Raw genomic sequence first — 13,731 nt, 5'->3', positions numbered from 1 at the left:
CACAAATCCTGTAATTTTCCACAGCCAGAGTGAAGGAAATTACAGAATATTTGGTGCCCACATTCTTGCTAGGGTGGGTTTTCACAGCTGCCAGCTGACCCTAGTAACCCTCACCCCCAAGTAGCCACTCTTCATTTGAGGCTAAGTAGTGATGTGAATGGGCTATTTGACTGTGGTGAGCACTAGCGCAGAGCCTGATTCCATCCTCACTTGTCTTGTATATTTCCCAGCAAGGGTCAATACATAGCTGAAACCCTCTTGACTGTGCAAAGCACTGATGCCAGTTGTAGTACTCCTACTGCCAGCCTGGCCAGGGGCCAGCTACTGGGTCAGGTATATATACATTCAATGTCTCCAGGCCTTTGGGTAACAATCTCAATACTCCAATAAACACTGGATTAAAGTTGTCGTTATTCAGGACAGCTTCACTGTCATCTGAGATTCAGCTATTCCACATGCACAGTAATTCTGATCAACATAGAAGAACTAACCAGTCATCCTCTATCTCTTCTGTCCAAACTTTGGCTACAAACTGCTGGTTAAATGAATCCTGCAAGAGACCAGTTTAAACAAGAGCTGTAGTCAATCTGATCTTTACACATTTCTTAAACTTAACATTTTGCAACCAACAATTGAAGTAAACCAAAGAAACATTTCAGAACCTGATGTTAAAACGACTTTGCATGATTAAATAATCATAATCCTCAGAAACCCACATTAACAATATATGGATCATAAAAGGACAAAAAGCATATACTGGCTGCTCCTTAATCAATCTTTAAAGCTGCAAGGTCTTTCTCCAACTTAAAGGAGAATTGTGGCAACAAGACACTCCTTTAAAAAGAAGCTTCCTCCTCAAAATTAAATGATCTCTTGTTCAGGTGAGCAAAATTACAGACAAGTACCTACTTATAAAATGACTCATCACTAAAGCAAATCAGGTGTGTGTTGTTAAACATGAGGTCACAACACAAATAATAGAATAAAAAGCATTACTGTACAAGGACGAGGTCTGGAAACTTTCTAGATTGCTTTCACCATCCTTTCTTCCACCTTCATCCAATAAAAATTAGACCTGTAAGAGGACAACTTCAAGACTTCATTAGCACTGATACGTATCTCTCCCTCTGGCGAAAATGTATGATGGCAAAATGGAAAATCAGCTTGAGATTGTAGCTGATCAACTTCCTATCTCATAGGGGGCACAATCCAACAAGTAATTGAATGATTGGTGGTTAACTACCTTGACAATTATTGCTAAAAATAACAGTAACCTGAGCAGAGCTACCAATCCAAGAACCTATCAACTGCTCTTCGGACCTCAATGACGTCAATTATATTCCATGTTAAAGCTTATTGTTTCTTACCTTGATTATGACCCAGTCAGATTGGCTCAGGTGGCAGGGATGGCACTTGGCAAGCACTTCCAGAACTGGCTTCCAGTGGAAGATTACCCACAGTATTCCCACTGTCAGCACAGTAAGAATATGGCAGAGAATTACCCGCCATTGTACTCGCTGGTATCCAGTCACCTCCTGCACAGAAAATGCATCAGCCTTAATACCACAAAGAAATATGCAGGCTATTCACATGACTGCAAAAACCCCACAACCCAGTTAATAACTGTACCACTCAATACTGTGTAGGTCACTCACAAAGACTTCAGATAATTGTGGCAATTTGGCACATTTAAAATTGAGCACCTCAAAATCCCAGTGACTCAGGAATTAAATAGATCTTTCCTAAACCTGTTTGATTTTAAAATTGCATTGCTTAAAAAGGGAAGTAAATCTTAAGAGTCTTTTTCTGTTCAAAGCACTTGCCCCAGCTCAGTCATTCTATCACCTTATAAAATTCATCACTTAATTTGCTGCCTCATTAAGACGCATCATTAGAAGTCTTTCAGCCTCCCCACCACCCCCCCCTTAATTGCTCCAGTAAAGTCAGGTATAGGGAGGAGTGGTGTGCATTCTGAAGCAGGTCCGGTGTCAGTTCAGGGCTGTTTATCCTCCAGATAAACACTTTTAGAAGCGGAAAAGAATGAGCTCAAATTTCCACTGGAACACCCCCACAAATTTTCTACTAGCCATTCAAGAGCAACCCTGATGGCACTGCAGGCCAGATAGGTGCAAAGCTCAGAGGGGTTGGAGGGACAATATAAAAAAAGCATACATGTCTCCCCAAAAGAGAATTAAATAACCTTTCAACATTTTTAAACAAACATACTACCAATATTGACCACCAGACACCCAATTTCATTCTCCTTAGCCCCTCCACAATACATTACCATGGAGATGATGGTCCCAGCGTGCCGTACTGTACCATAACAAGACGGTTGGTCCTCCAGCAGTTTGCTGTTATCTGTAAAAGAACAGAAAACTATTTCAGTCCAATATTTACCTCAGCATATACCTAGTACCCACAATTAAAAACTCTTAATTTTCAAGCGGATTTGTTCTTCAATATAAACACTTTTGCTATACTGTTGCAGTCACTAGGATTCCAGTAAAGTCTAACAGTTAAGTGTGAAATTTTTGGACTCTTCTTTTGGAATATGAACACTTTGATTCTGTCTTTCCAAACTTGAGCTGTGTCTGAGGAGTGCATTTTGAACTGTATAAGACTACAGTGAACTTCTGGTGGTTGCATTTCTGTCACATGTGGTACCAACACTTGGAGCTATCTAAGGGGGTGATTGAGTTTCACAGAACAAGTTAGCTTAGTGTGAATCTTCCATAGCAGGGGTGCCAAACCTTTCAATTGTTATGGGTCACACAGCTATCACGGTGACTTAGGGGCGATGCTGCACACAAGGTTTAAATTCATGATCAAATGAATTTTGTATATCTTTAAGTGCTGATACTGTCATGAAGCTATTAATGTATATATTATTGAGAAATATTTTTCTTTTAAAATGGAAGTTTAGTCTGTTGGTGTGTCTTAATTGGATTAAAGTCAGCTAGTCTGGGTGCTTTGATGTGTACTAGTTTTGATATGTAAGGGAGATAGTGTGTATTTGCATTTTTTTTGAATAGAGCATTCAAGAAGTAGGGTGAAAACAGACACCTATCTAGCAGCTACCAAGCAATATGTTTAAATGACTAATAACATTGGTACTATGAAAGGGGTTTTATTGTTAGAGGTTTAGTTCAGAGGTTGTTTATACAGTGAGAATTAACATTCAAGGGGCTGGTAGGTATAACTTCAGCAGTTTTCGGGTGTGCAGGGCAGAAGCAAAGTAAGACCAAAGCCTGTAAGCCTACCACTGTGTCTGCAAGGGATCAAAGTGAAAAGAACCTCATTCTGAATTTCTGAGGTGAAAATGCTTTGCCTGGTGTTTGGTTAAGTCTATGGATTACTGTTGCCGTAATGGAAATTAGTTTGGGAATTTGTTAAAAGTTATGATAGCAGTAATTTGAAGCCATGTGTATGTATACATGGTGTGATTCCTGAACTTAGAGTCCCATCGCAACCTATAATTTTAAGTGTTATGTTTATGACAGTTGTTTAAAGTTTCCCTCTGGGATTTTTAAGTAAGGTGAGGACGACAGATTTCCTATATATTAGTGATCCAGGAGGGTTTTTACAACAATGGTTTCATGATCATCATTAGACTTTTAATTCTAGATTTTTATTGAATTCAAATTCCATAATCTGCCACCCGGGTTTGAACCCAGGTCCCCACAGCATTACCCAGGGTCTCTGGATTACCAGCTCAGTGGCAATACCACTACACCACTGCCTCCCCATAACAGGTGCATCTACGGCAGGCAGAGCTTAGAAAGGATGAGGTCAAGTATGTTTTCCCTCTTGTTGGTTCCCTCACCACCTGCCACAGACCCAGTCTAGCAGCTAGGTCCTTTAGGGCTCGGCCAGCTCGGTCAGTAGTGGTGTTACTGCAAGGTCAACAGGGCTGAGTTTGTTGTTACTGTTTCCGGTGCCTAAGTTGATGCCCGGTGGGCTGTCCGGTTTAATTCCTTATAGATCTACCATCTTCAGCTGTTTCATCAATCATAAGGTCAGAACTGGGGATGTTCGCTGACGATTGCACAATGTTCAACACCAGTCGCGATTCCTCAGATACCGAAGCAGTCCATGTCCAAATGCAGCATGACCTGGACAATATCCAGGTTTGGACTGACAAGTGGCAAGTAACATTCATGCCACACAAGTGCTAGGCAATAACCATCTCCAACCAGAGAGAACCTAACCATCGCCCCTTGATGTTCAATAGCATCACCATCGCGGAATCCCCCACTAGCAACATCCTGGCGGTTACCACTGACCAGAAAATGAACTGGACTAGCCATATAAATACTGCGGCTACAAGAGCAGGCCAGAGACTAGGAATCCTGCAGCGAGTAACTCACCTCCTGACTACCCCAAAGCCTGCCCACTATCTACAAGGCACAGGTCAGGAATGTGATGGAATACTCTCCATTTGCCTGGATGAGTGCAGCTCCAACAACACTCATGAAGCTTGACACCATCCAGGACAAAACAGCCTGCTTGATTGGTACCCCTTCCACAAACATTCATTCCCTCCATCGCCAACACACTGTGGCAGCAGTGTGTACCATCTACAAGGTGCACTGCAGGAATTCACCAAGGCTCCTTAGGTAGCACCTTCCAAACCCACAACTGCTACCATCTAGAAGGACAAGGGCAGCAGATAGATGGGAACACCACCACCCGGAAGTTCCCCTCCAAGCCACTCCCCATCGACTTGGAAATATATCACCGTTCCCTCACTGTCACTGGGTCAAAATCCTGGAACTCCTTCCTCAACAGCACTGTGGGTGTACCTACACCACATGGACTGCAGCGATTCAAGAAGGCAGCTCACCACCACCTTCTCAAGGGCAATAAATGCTGGCGTAGCCAGTGACACCCACATCTCTTGGGTGTTTAAAAACAGACTTTCTAGCAGTTTTATATAACTCAGTGGCTTGCTAGGCCATTTCAGAAGACACTTAAGAGTCAACCACATTGCTTTGGGCCTGGAATCATACAAAGGTCAGACCAGGTCAGCAGATTTTGTTCCCTAAAAGACATTCATGAACATTGGGTTTTTACAGCAATAGACAATAGTTTCATGGTCATCATTAAACTTTTAATTCCAGATTTTTTTTTTTTTGATTGAATTCAAATTCCACCATCTGTCATGGTGGCGTTCGAACCCGGGTCCACAGAGCATTATGCTGAGTCCCTAGTCTAGTGACAATATCACTACACCAGAACCTCCACCAAAGGTTGAAGGGAGATTCTACAATGGAGTAGAGAGTTCAATTCTGATCACCGTGTTACAAAAACACACTCTTGCTTAAAAAGGGTGCAGGGAAGGGCAGTAAAAATGATCACAAATATATGAACTATAAGGAAAGATTACAGGAAATTAATTTCTACAGGTTGGAGACATGTCAATTAAGGAAGGAAAATACAGCCTCAACAAAAACACCAAACAGAGTCTCGCTGCTAACACGGGCTGAAGTCAAAATAGCAACCTTCATAAGCATGTGTCTCTGCCCTTCCCCACACACATATTTAAGAGTCTCGCTCTCCACTTCATTCATTGGATATGGGATACTCTAACCAAGTTGCTATGCTACTAGGCTAGCAACCTAGAAAACAAATTCAAATTACAAGTTGGGAATTGAGTTTTTTTTTAAACCTGGTAATTTGTGGGCTAGAACCAGGAAATGGCTATGAAAGGTGTCGGATTGTCATCAAGTTACTAAGGAAAACTGCTGCCATACTCAGCCTGGTCAATATGATTCTTTGCTACGTGGCTGACTCAAATGCTCTCGAGGCGGGTTTGTAATAAACAATGTCAGAGCAAATTTTAAAAACTATACAAGACTCATACTGACTTCAATTTCTCAGCACTCATGTTATCAAATGTTTGAGATCTTGGTTCAAGTCTAGCTCTCAGAGACATCTACATTCGTCCTGTTTATAGCCTGCAGCCGAGCCCACCAAATGCTTCACCCTAACTTTTAAGTGACATCTTTGCCACAGGGTCAGTAACTCATGTTACTGTAACTTTAATGTAAGAAAAATTCCAGGTTTATATTGCTTTTTCTGTATAGAGACTGCATTTTGCAGGATCCCTTACCACCTAGTTCTGCTCAGTTAGCTTTGTTTCTATATACATTACATGAACTGCATTCAAACTCTCAATGCTTCAAGTAAATCCTGTGTCTCCAGGCTGATCAGCACAAATAATGCAAATTGCCCATATCAATGTCACATGGCAAACATTCCACAGCTTTGGTTAATTCTGAAAGGATAACAATTAAAAAATATTCTATAGTTTAAGTCAGCAACTTCAGAAGAGGAGAAAAATGGGGTGAGGAAGAAAGAACTCTATTATCCATTATCTCTAAGTGTCTAATTTTCTAACAGCTATTTAAGTTGAATTACACATCCTTCTACAACATTGGAGTATTGCGAGAATAAATTTTCATCTGAGAATGAAAGCAAAACAGAAAAAGTCTTGATCTTAAGAGGTGAGTAAAGTTTGTTCAGTAGCCGCAGACATTTATCCAACAGAAAGGAAGCAGGACTCACCTAACAGCCAGTGTCAAGGAAAAGCTGAAAAAAACACCACTGTTGCAGGCGACTGTGCACCTGTTTTATTCAAGGTACAGGTCTGAACAAACAGCATACAAACCCACTCAAACAGTTTGTGACGGTGAAGAGTATTGAACAGGTAAAAAAACCACTCGAATGGATTGCAACTGTGAAGAATATTTAACAGGTAAAGTGTCAGATTGCTGCACCACCTCGACAGATTCCGTTCCTGAACCACCTCACCTCCGGTTAAGAGCCACTCCCAAAGGCTAAGAGTTTGCCCTTTCACCACACCACACTGCAATTTCGTCATGCAACAACTGCTTGCATTTACAGTGCCTTTAAGGATAAAATGTGCAAAGACATGGGCCAGTCAAGAGACCCCAGAATTTTCTTGAAGGGTTTGAATATAATTCATGCAGACTATATAGAAACAAAGGTATCGAGCAGAATAAGGTGGTGACAGATCGTGGACAGAATCTGTACAGAAAAAGTCTAGACTTTGAACTCTGTCACTTTGCTGTTTCCTGCAGCAGTCACTCAGTGCACTGAAGCATTTTATGCACTATTGTTCACACCAATATTTTTGTTCATCAGCCTAACTCTATTTGGTTCCACCAACCCGCTCAAACCTTAAACTCCTCTTTCAATTCTACCCACCTCCCCCTTGCTCTCCTGATTCTACTCTACCAATTGATCCACCTAAGCCCCATATTCCTGTTTTCACTCTTGCCCTATAGGAATTTCTTAATCCAACCTTCCTCTCAAAAATTCATAAAAAGTGACAAGCTTATTAATATTGGGCCCAAAATTTACACATTGGGTCTTCACCAAACTATTCAACGAATGGAGTTGTGGGTAATTGCTCTTCTGTATATTATCAAACAACTTGCTATGGATTTTCACACTGAGCAATGACATGTTATAACAGCTGGGCTTTATCTGGAAATACAGCCATATATATATATATATATATATATATATACACTCCTGAGTTTCCAGCCCAGCTGTTACAACATGAGATGCTGATGTCTGCTGCACAACGATTTTCTTTGAGTGTTTATAAATATTCTTTAAAAAGGCTGGATTCTTTACAAATGAACATTTTCTGAATGATTAATTGACTTTGACATATGTCAGAATAGTGTTTACATTAATAGATCAGTAATTCAGGTGCATAGACTAATGAACCAGAAACAGGAGTTCAAACCCTCCCACTGCAGCTGGTGAATTTAAATTTCATAGAATCTAGAATAGAAAGATAGAATCTATAATAGTGACCATGAAACTACCAGATTAGATTGTCATACAAACCCATCTGGTTCACTGAAGTATTTTAAGGAAGGAAATCAGTGGTCCTCAGCCAATCTGACCAATGTGACTCCAGACCCATAGCAACTGTCCTCCAAAATTGTAGTTGTACACAAAAAGGCAGCTCACCACCACCTTCCAGGGTAATTTGGGATGGGCAATGAAGGCTGGCATTGCCAAAGACACTCTCACCCTGAGAAGATATTATGAAAAGCTCCCTTTTCTTTCTTCCCTCTTCCAAGGCACTGGTTCTTTCTGGGGTTTGTCTGCATGCAAATAAATATTTGATCTTACTAAGGTCAAATATTAGGGAAGTGAAGGTGCAGTTGGATGCTGAGCTGGGTTACTGAAGTACAAGAGGAACTGAATTTTATTTTGATTTTCCTACACTTCTCGATTTGAAAAAATGTCCTTTGGATTGCCTCCCACACTCAACCCTTGGGGCATTCTCTCTTGCTTTCTCAGTTAGGGTATTATAAAACATACTTGAAAAGGAAAAATTTGAAAGGCTATAGGAAACGAGTAAGAGAGTGAGATTAATTGGATAGCTCTTTCAAAGAGCCTGCACAGGAGTAATGGGCCAAATTACTTCCTTTCATGCTATATAATTCTATGATTGTTGGGCCACATGGTATCCACAGACGAGATGAGACGCCACTGTCAGCACTGCTCTGATTAAATCCAGCCAGCATCAGCTGCATGACAATGACTTGGGCTGACTGATTTTATGGTGGTGTATCTAACTTTTGCTCCATTACGATGTGAGAAATGACAAACTCCTGTATCGTTTCAAACCAGAATCAAAGTTTTGTGTGGAAAATCTTCACAAGCAAATTAGGCAGCAAAAGATAAAAATCATGAATCACAGCAGGTGATGTTTTTACAACTGAACTATTAAATTGATTTATGTACTTAGGATCCAAACCCATCCCAAATGTATTGATGTTGTAACTTGTATTTAAAAACTGCAACACCCTAATTGCCCTCTGTGAAATTAATGGCAAGTTACGCAAAGTTGAACCCACAACAGAAAAAAAAATACACAATTACCATATGGACCTATGATACGTCCGCGGTTGTTGATCGTCACAGTGGTGCGAGTTACTCAGGAGTTAAAAAAAGGTGGTCAGAGAGCGAGAGCTAGAGAGCATGATAGAGACAGACAGAAAGACAGACAGAAAGAAAGGAAGGAGAGAGGGAGAGGGAGATCCATAGCACAGGTCCTAGGCAGCAGGAGGCACAACTGCCAATGGCAGAGCAATTAAAATCAGGATGCTCAAGGGGGCAGAATTGGAGAATGGTAGAGAGCACAGTCCACTAAAGGGTAAAACAGCTAGCAAAGCACATCAAAGAGCAACTCATTGCAAATACCCAAGGTTCTATGTATTACAACATTGCTGTAGACAAAAGCACTGTTAGTATGAGCACTCTCCAGTTGTTCATTTTTGAGGAGTTGATAGTTCCTTCAATGTCAATAGAAGGACTCACTGCTTTGGACAGCATTCAGGAAACCACAAAAGATAACAGCAAGTTATCTAGTCACTAGATGTGTTGAGAATTTACAAATGAAAATGTAGTCCATTTCATTTCTGAAATTGTGAACTGCTTTATTTAAAAGCATTTGATCTCTTTGTCTGTCTGGATGAGACTACTTTATGCCTGAAGCTGACCTGGTCACAGCTTCCTAGCTGACTACTGGCCACCTGACGTTGCAGCTACAGCTCAGGTGCAGACATGGAGATAACATTACATTATCATTTGCTTTGTAAGTATCCTGACCCAGCACTGCTGTTATTAAATCCAATCAGCATCCGCTACATGGCAATCACCCACCACTGTAAATTTTCAACACATCTAGCGACTAGATAACTTGCCATTATTTTTTGTGGTTTCTTGATTACTTCTGACAGAATTCTGAAACAAGGCATGCCTGATGGACCTTGCATTTCTAAAGAGTTTCACAAACCTGTTGAATATTCTCAATAGACTCACCAGGTTGTAAAAGAGGAACTCAACCTCGTGTGCACTTTTGAGACTATGGTCCAGATGTCAGAAAGTCAGCTGATGAGCTGTCACATTTGGGCTTGAAATGCAATCAGTTCTACATGTCCCATCTGGCTTGTTGTAGTCATGTGACTATGCCACAAGGCAGTCTCTCTGGAGGCTACCATCTTGAGATCAGTTCAATAAGGACTCTTACTGAGAAGACACTGATGGAACAATGCTGTCTTTAAACATGAAACATGGTGTCAGAAAGTGGAACTAAAATAGACAGTTGAATTCCTGAATATGCTGCAGAGAAGGCACTGGGAGCGCAGGCACGCAAATGTTAAAATCTGCTAAAAGCTGCTAAAAAAAGGACAAAGAAAAGCACACACATACTTAAGGCTGCAAATAAGACACAGAGTTAACATGGCTGCTATAAACTCCACCCCCCCAGCTCCTGTTGAAATAAAGGCGATGTGAGATAGAATTGGCAGTTTTCCCACTTGCAATGGCAAAGCTGTGAGATTGCAACAGACTTATCGGAACACTGAAGAGGGACCGCTACAAAGTGTATATCACTAAATCTAACCGACGAACAAAGAAAACAAATGAGAGATTTTGAAAGCCTTGAACAAATGCTTTGAACCCTGAGTGAACGTTATGTATGAATGCTACTGTCATGAAAGTATAATAATAATTCTCATGATATTGTGATTTATTGTAAAGTTAGGTTAATAGTGGGGTTTCGATAGTGTTTGCATGCGATTTAATTGGATTGGAGACAGCTGGTCTGGAGGCTTTGAGTCAAAAAGCTAGGTTTGAAATGCTAAATATGTAAACATGTTTAGGTGTAAGGAAAATCTGCATATTTAGATAAACCAGAGTAGTTTGAATTTCAAAGAAATGGTAAGATGTTACACCTGGCCAGAAGAAGCTAAGCCAAACAGTGTGTTTATTTTTCCTAAAGGTTACTGATAATATAAATCTTTTCATAGTGCTAATTTTATAAGAAAGGTAAAAGTTCCAAAGGCATATCAGAACAATGGAATTTCCATTAAAAAGGGCAAAACATGTATAAAGGAGATGAGTCTGTGTCAGAGGATGAGACATTCTAAGATCTAACAAGTGTGAAAAACCTCCAGCCTCTGTGCATCAAGTTGCTGTCTACAGGAACTGAAGCTGAGAAAACTCACTTTGAATACCACTGTCCAGGGTATGGTGTTGCTTTGCCTGGGTCCGTTTACATTTATTTGTTTTTACTGTTGCCTTAACGGGGGTGTAACTGGAAGCCAGATTAATTAGGGGTTTTAGGAGCTATTACAATAGTAATTTATAGACTTATGTATGTGCTTGAAATCATTAATTTGTTAATAAATACTTAATTTAGTTTTGTAAAAAATCTCTAAGTCTTGGTGGACTTATTGCTATCGAGTTCAAGGCACACATCTCAAAATAAAATACAAATTGCAAAACTGTGACATGATCAAGTTTCCCTTGTGGATTTGACCCGCCTGCACGCATAATCTGCCACGTCATAACACTATATATTCAACACTAGGGCTCAAGGTGAACAGGAAACCTTTGAACAGTAGGTGACTACAATAACATAGCTTGCAGATTCACGTGAACTCAGACAGCTATATGGTGATCTAAAGATGGATTAGTCTTAGGCGTACAAGACTCCTCAGTGAGAAGTCGTCTACTAAAAGAGGAGAAACTTGCACTCAAGAAAGCAATAGAAATGTGTCAAAATGCAGAAGCTACAAAACATCAGCTACAGCATATGAATATCAGAGCAGACCAGGAGATACATTGTGCTGAGACACATTCCAGATCAAAAGAGCGGAGCAATTGTAGACAAAGGGCAGGATACAAACACTGCGGAGGGCATCACACAAAGGAAAGGAGCACTGAAGAGGAGTCATATGGACTCGAAACGTTAACTCTGCTTCTCTCTCTACAGATGCTGCCAGACTTGCTGAGTTTTTCCAGCATTTTTTGTTTTTATTCCAGATTTCCAGCATCCGCGGTATTTTGCTTTCACGGAAAAGGAGTTTTGCCCAGTGTGGGGAAGGCAGTTTTTTTCAACTGCAAGAAGCCAAATCATTTTGCACAAGCATTTGGCTAGAAAGAAGAAAAATAAGCCCAGAGGCCATTGGAGAGATATCAGAAGAGTCTGATCAAGAACTATAGACGATCCAACAGGTTGGTTCCGTCAAATCGATAGGTGATAAATTGTTTGAGGCTGTTACAATGATGACTGTATCAAGCGAACAAGTGTCAAATAGACTGGTGCGTCATGCAACATCATGACCTTCACAGACCTGTGCGAAGTAGTTTAACATGGTGATCCAAAAATGAAGCCCTTGAAAGTAAGGCTGAGGCTATATGATGGCACAATACTCATACCTAGAGGGCAAATTAGTCCAAGAGCCCAATGCAATGGCAAGAAAGAAGATCTAGAGTACCAGATCATAGATGGGGCACAATGGCCACTCATCTCAGTTGGAGCGAGTCTAAAGCTTACATTGGCAACACTGAACGTGCCAGGGGTTTACAAGGTGTTGCAGCATACAAAACCATTGTACTCCTCCAGGATCTGTTTGGCAGTCAAAGATGTGTTCACATGGTTGGGGTGTCTACCAGGAGAATATCATCTTGAAGTAGATGAGTGTGTAAGCAATTCAGCATCCGCTGAGAAGATTTCCAGCCTAAAAGTCAAGCCTAAAAAACAGGATAAAAGAGCTGGAAAAGAAGGGAGTAATCAAGAAAGTGACAACTTCTACAGACTGGATTAGCAGTGAAACAAACTGGAATACTACGAGTACGTTTAGACACAAAGGACCTAATAAAAAGTGAAGAGATCTCACTACCTCATGCCAAGCAAAGGAATTTTGCCACAATTTGCCAAAGCCAAGATCTTTACTACTCTAGATGTGAAGGATGGTTACTGGCAAGTGAAGCTGGATGAAAGCAGCAGCTTTCCAACGAGGCTCTAGATGGCACTTAGGAGATACAGATGGCTGTGCATGCCGTTAGTCATTTCCATGGCTCCGGAGGAGTGTGAACGCAGACAGCATGAGGTAGTCAGTGATCTTCCAGGAGTGGAAGCCATAGTGGATGATCTACTAATCTATGGATGTGGAGACAATAGAAGAAGCCATAGCTGACCATGATCAGAATTTAATAAGGTTGTTAGAGCTCGTCAAATGAACCTGAAGTTGAACAAGAAAAAGTCGCAACTGAAGATGCCTGAAGTCGAGTACGTAGCTCATTTATTGACAACAAAGGTCTTCGCCCAGATCCTGACAAGGTGCGAGCTGTAGCAGCGACCTACAGACGTGAAAGCACTGCAACGATTTATTGGATTTGTGCACCATATAGCAAAATTTTTGTCTGATGTGTCAGAGTGTGAATCCCATTATGCAAGCTCACTGCCAAGGAGGCGCAGTGATACTAGGGAACAAAACAAGCAGCAGCATTCACCAAAATCAAGCCACTAGTGGTGACAATGCCAGTGCTGAAATACTATGACGTTAATGATGAAGTCACTTTGCAGTGTGACGCCAGTGAGACAGGTTTTGGAACAGCCCCGATGCAGAAAGGACAACCAGTTGCATTTGCATCCAGGCCACTAACACAAACAGAACAACACTACTACTGCTCAGACTGAGAAAGAGTGCCTGGCTATTGTTTTTGCTTCTGAGCATTTTCATCAATACTGGCTTGGGAGACACAAAATAACGGTGGAGTCTGACCACAAGCCACTTCAAAGCATTTTTCTCAAACCGTTACTATCTTCTCCAAAATATCTGCAAAGAACGTTACTTCGTTTACAAAGATATCATCTAGACGTGACAT

At 41.0% G+C, this 13,731-nt stretch overlaps 1 protein-coding gene across 1 annotated transcript in view; it reads right to left on the bottom strand.

The window, feature by feature from the left end:
- The window catches only part of atp13a2 (ATPase cation transporting 13A2), an 84,884-nt gene that overhangs the window by 48,522 nt on the left and 22,631 nt on the right, over positions 1 to 13,731 (bottom strand). The window contains exons 2-4 of the mRNA XM_078558124.1: positions 2,288 to 2,361; positions 1,368 to 1,535; positions 492 to 550 (exon numbers count right to left, since the gene is read on the bottom strand). Coding sequence (XP_078414250.1) covers positions 492 to 550; positions 1,368 to 1,535; positions 2,288 to 2,361 — 301 coding nt within the window. The remainder of the gene's footprint in view (positions 1 to 491; positions 551 to 1,367; positions 1,536 to 2,287; positions 2,362 to 13,731) is intronic.

This window comes from Cetorhinus maximus, chromosome 15 (assembly GCF_964194155.1).
Source record: "Cetorhinus maximus chromosome 15, sCetMax3.hap1.1, whole genome shotgun sequence".
In the NCBI taxonomy this organism is placed as follows: domain Eukaryota; kingdom Metazoa; phylum Chordata; class Chondrichthyes; order Lamniformes; family Cetorhinidae; genus Cetorhinus; species Cetorhinus maximus.
This window is presented reverse-complemented; position numbering and strand designations above follow the sequence as displayed.